Below are 905 nucleotides of genomic sequence, written 5' to 3' on the forward strand. Positions count from 1 at the left end.
ATCTGTATATGGGGCCTCACACCTCCGACAGAGAATGACCACTGCTAGAGCACCGGAAGAGGTGCCATACTACCTTGTATAGAGCCTCCTGAGGAGCTGTATGTATTTTCTCAGTGTTGATATGATTTTCCAAATACGACTATGCTATGGTTCGTATGCAAGATTCACGTAAACTCTAACATTCCTCATAACCTTGTACGAAGCTATCATTGTCATTGCTATGTTCCTTCCTATGTTAACCGTGGAGTGGGGGGGAGAGGCTCCACTATGAGCGACTAGCTGTTGTGGTGGACAACTGATCATTTTGTAGTGGCGTGGTAACGAGTTTTTTATCGAAATTGTCTCTCTGCAACGAAAAATGGGAAGATGTTGTCGCTGTAGTGGAGGCCTTTATTGTTGGGGTGGTGGTCTGCCGGTGATGACTACTTTCTTAAGAAAGATCAGTTGTCCGTGCTCTCCTGATAGCTGTGGTTAACGGCGTTGTGTTGAGTGTGGAGAATAGTGGGTGGCGAGGATTGAACCCGGGTCGTTTGAATGAAGGCGATGACGACCTACTATTGTGGAATTTGTCGGAGCATTCAACCCAGCTTTTGTTCTGAATGGCTGTGGAGGGTGTCCATAGTGACAGCGCCGCCGCACTAGGAAATGAAGCTGAGGAGGGCTACGTGAGTGATGCATCGGAGGGTCTTGTTCAGTCCATGGTCGAGGACAGCATGAGGCGGACTGAGAGGGCCGAAAGCAAACTGGAGGGTACTCAGTTTTGGACGCAGCCTGGGTTGGATCATTGACCCCTTTAGCTAGCGCTTCGCTGGAGGACCGGATCACTCTGTTGGCCTCGCTAGTTGGGGAGAGGGGGGCTGCGGCGGCGGCGGCGATGAGGGGGGTAAGTGGGGGTTGGGGGGGGG

The 905-nt window shown here is 51.5% G+C and overlaps 1 protein-coding gene across 1 annotated transcript in view; it reads left to right on the plus strand.

Moving 5' to 3' along the window:
* Positions 1–599: 599 nt before the first annotated feature.
* The window catches only part of Pmar_PMAR022746 (26s proteasome regulatory subunit 7, psd7, putative), a gene marked incomplete at both ends in the record, with an annotated part of 8,346 nt that continues 8,040 nt past the window's right edge, over positions 600–905 (plus strand). The window contains 2 exons of the mRNA XM_002767197.1: positions 600–750; positions 798–883. Coding sequence (XP_002767243.1) covers positions 600–750; positions 798–883 — 237 coding nt within the window. The remainder of the gene's footprint in view (positions 751–797; positions 884–905) is intronic.

Source organism: Perkinsus marinus (assembly GCF_000006405.1).
Source record: "Perkinsus marinus ATCC 50983 genomic scaffold scf_1104296970874, whole genome shotgun sequence".
Classification (NCBI taxonomy): Eukaryota; Perkinsozoa; order Perkinsida; family Perkinsidae; genus Perkinsus; species Perkinsus marinus.